The following is a 2,066-nucleotide window of genomic DNA, read 5'->3' as shown; positions in this document are numbered from 1 at the left end:
ACATCTCGTCAAACAATTGAAGATGGTTGTTGCTAGAAGTCCTCTAAAAAGTCGTAAACAAGTCGCAATCATGTGTGCTTAGAATCCATGATTATTCCATTTTTTTTGAACCGCAAAGAAAATTATTTTATTGCAAACTAGCGACATCCTAGTCCCTAGAATGCGACTAAAAAAAAACATTCGAGCTATTTAGATCCAGAAAAAAAAAAAAAAAAACAATTCAATTCTACATGTAAGCCAAAGAAAAGCTACCAATTTGACCCCAAAATTAAACAAAGAGAATTAACGCCCTCAACTTGCTTTAAAAAACAACCCCGTTTCTATAGCTCCACACAACCCATGAGTCATAAGCATAAATAGTAACTACAAATTTAAATATCAAAACTATAAATCTATAATTACGAATGATTCATCACTATCATCTTCATCTTCTAAAGTAAAACCAACTTCATCTCCTGAATAATCAACTTCTTCTCCGGAATCGCTTCCACCATCTTCAGCAAAACCAATATTTGGTACATGATCCTATAAACAGAAAACAATTTTTATCAACACTTTAAAATTCAATTTCCCCACCAAAGACGAGGGTTAGTATGTTAGGGCTTCAAGTCGATGATTTTACCTTTGGTTTCTTCCTAAATGGATCAAAGCAATCAGTTAAAGCTGACGTTGAAGAAAGAGAAGCCTTGAGAAGCAAAAGTGCCTGCATTTAATAATAAAACAAAGTAATCTTGTCATGCAATATTAAACCAATACAATTATCGTTGATCAATATATGGTTCCTTCTCTCTTATCTACATGCAATGCTGAAATTAAGCTAGCGTTACCTCTTGTTCACCAATGGTTACTTCCATAACCTCCATATCAGCAACATGAACACCAAGTTTGTTGAACTTTGAAATTACATCAATCGATTGAGAGATTGTTACTTCCAGTTCGTCAGAAACTATGAATATTCTTGCGTGTTCTTTAAGGAAATGACCTGCGCCTTTGTTTACGTCATAAATCGGCAGAAATTCAGTGACACGACGATAACTATTTGCAATCTTTGGGCAAAGTAGCATGGCCTTCACATCCTCAGATTCCAAGTGATTTTCATCAGCCAAACATGAAATACTTTTGTACAAATTAATTATGCCAACTTGAACTGGAGATGAATCATCATCGATCTCCTTTGTTAAACGTACAAAACTACCTAAAGGGATTGTTAGAAAGCTGAAGAGAAGTTCCACAAAAGGATGCTCAACTTGTGCACATAGAACCTTCTTCTTTGCTTTATGCACAAGTAATTTCATTGGTTGAGTGATCTTCCCAATGTTACTTGAAAACAAATTAGCTGAAGTAATATCGATCAATGTAGAATTTGTGAGACGCGATGTGGATGACCATGGCTTCTTACTTCCCCCGATCACCAGATTTGTCAAAGGAGTATTTGTCGATAGTGACCACATAAGTAGGTTCGAAAACTGAAAAATGATAATATTAAAACGATATATAAAGTTTTTTTTAAAAAAATCAACGATGATATATATATAATAAATTAACCAAAACGTTACCTCTTCCAAGCCAAAACGCATCTTTCTCTCTTCTAGACAATTAATGGATTCAACACCAAGAGAATTTAAAAGCTGGATGCTTTTATCAAGCATGAAAGGTTTTACATTGAGATCATCGGTAATGATGAAGTTACCCTTGTTTTTGAGAAACACAACATCATCAGTAGCCACACTATCATCCATGGGATTTGTTTCATCTAGGTTTACTTTAAGCTTCTTGCAATGAGAAAGTGATGAGTTTCTTGGATTAAGCAGACCATCTTTAGAATTCTTGCTAGAGAAATGTTGTAAATTTAAATCCACGACACTTCCATATAGAGAAGTCAAGCTTCCAACTTTGATATCATTGTTAGAATATTTTCTTGAGAGTTTTGCAATTGTTCCAAGAGGCAAAGTGAAAAAACTAAACAAGATTTCCACAAAGTCTTCCTCTGCTACAGCAAACTTCACCTTTTTCTTCTTTTTGTCAAGATACACTTTCAGTTGAACTGATTTGTCATTTGTTCCCAT

General features: G+C 34.3%; 1 protein-coding gene across 1 annotated transcript; it reads right to left on the bottom strand.

Annotated features, from left to right (window-relative positions):
• Positions 1-288: 288 nt before the first annotated feature.
• Positions 289-2,066, bottom strand: LOC145016141 (uncharacterized). Its single transcript, XM_078974547.1, has 4 exons — positions 1,557-2,066; positions 828-1,466; positions 623-703; positions 289-525 (listed from the first exon to the last, which is right to left on the bottom strand). The coding sequence occupies exons 1-4, from the start codon at positions 2,064-2,066 to the stop codon at positions 385-387; spliced, it is 1,371 nt and encodes a 456-aa protein (XP_078830673.1). The 3' UTR covers positions 289-384.

Source organism: Lactuca saligna, chromosome 9, assembly GCF_052625555.1.
Source record: "Lactuca saligna cultivar CGN05327 chromosome 9, ASM5262555v1, whole genome shotgun sequence".
Taxonomy (NCBI): domain Eukaryota; kingdom Viridiplantae; phylum Streptophyta; class Magnoliopsida; order Asterales; family Asteraceae; genus Lactuca; species Lactuca saligna.
The sequence above is the reverse complement of the archived record's forward strand: the minus strand, read 5'-3'. Positions and strand labels throughout refer to the sequence as shown.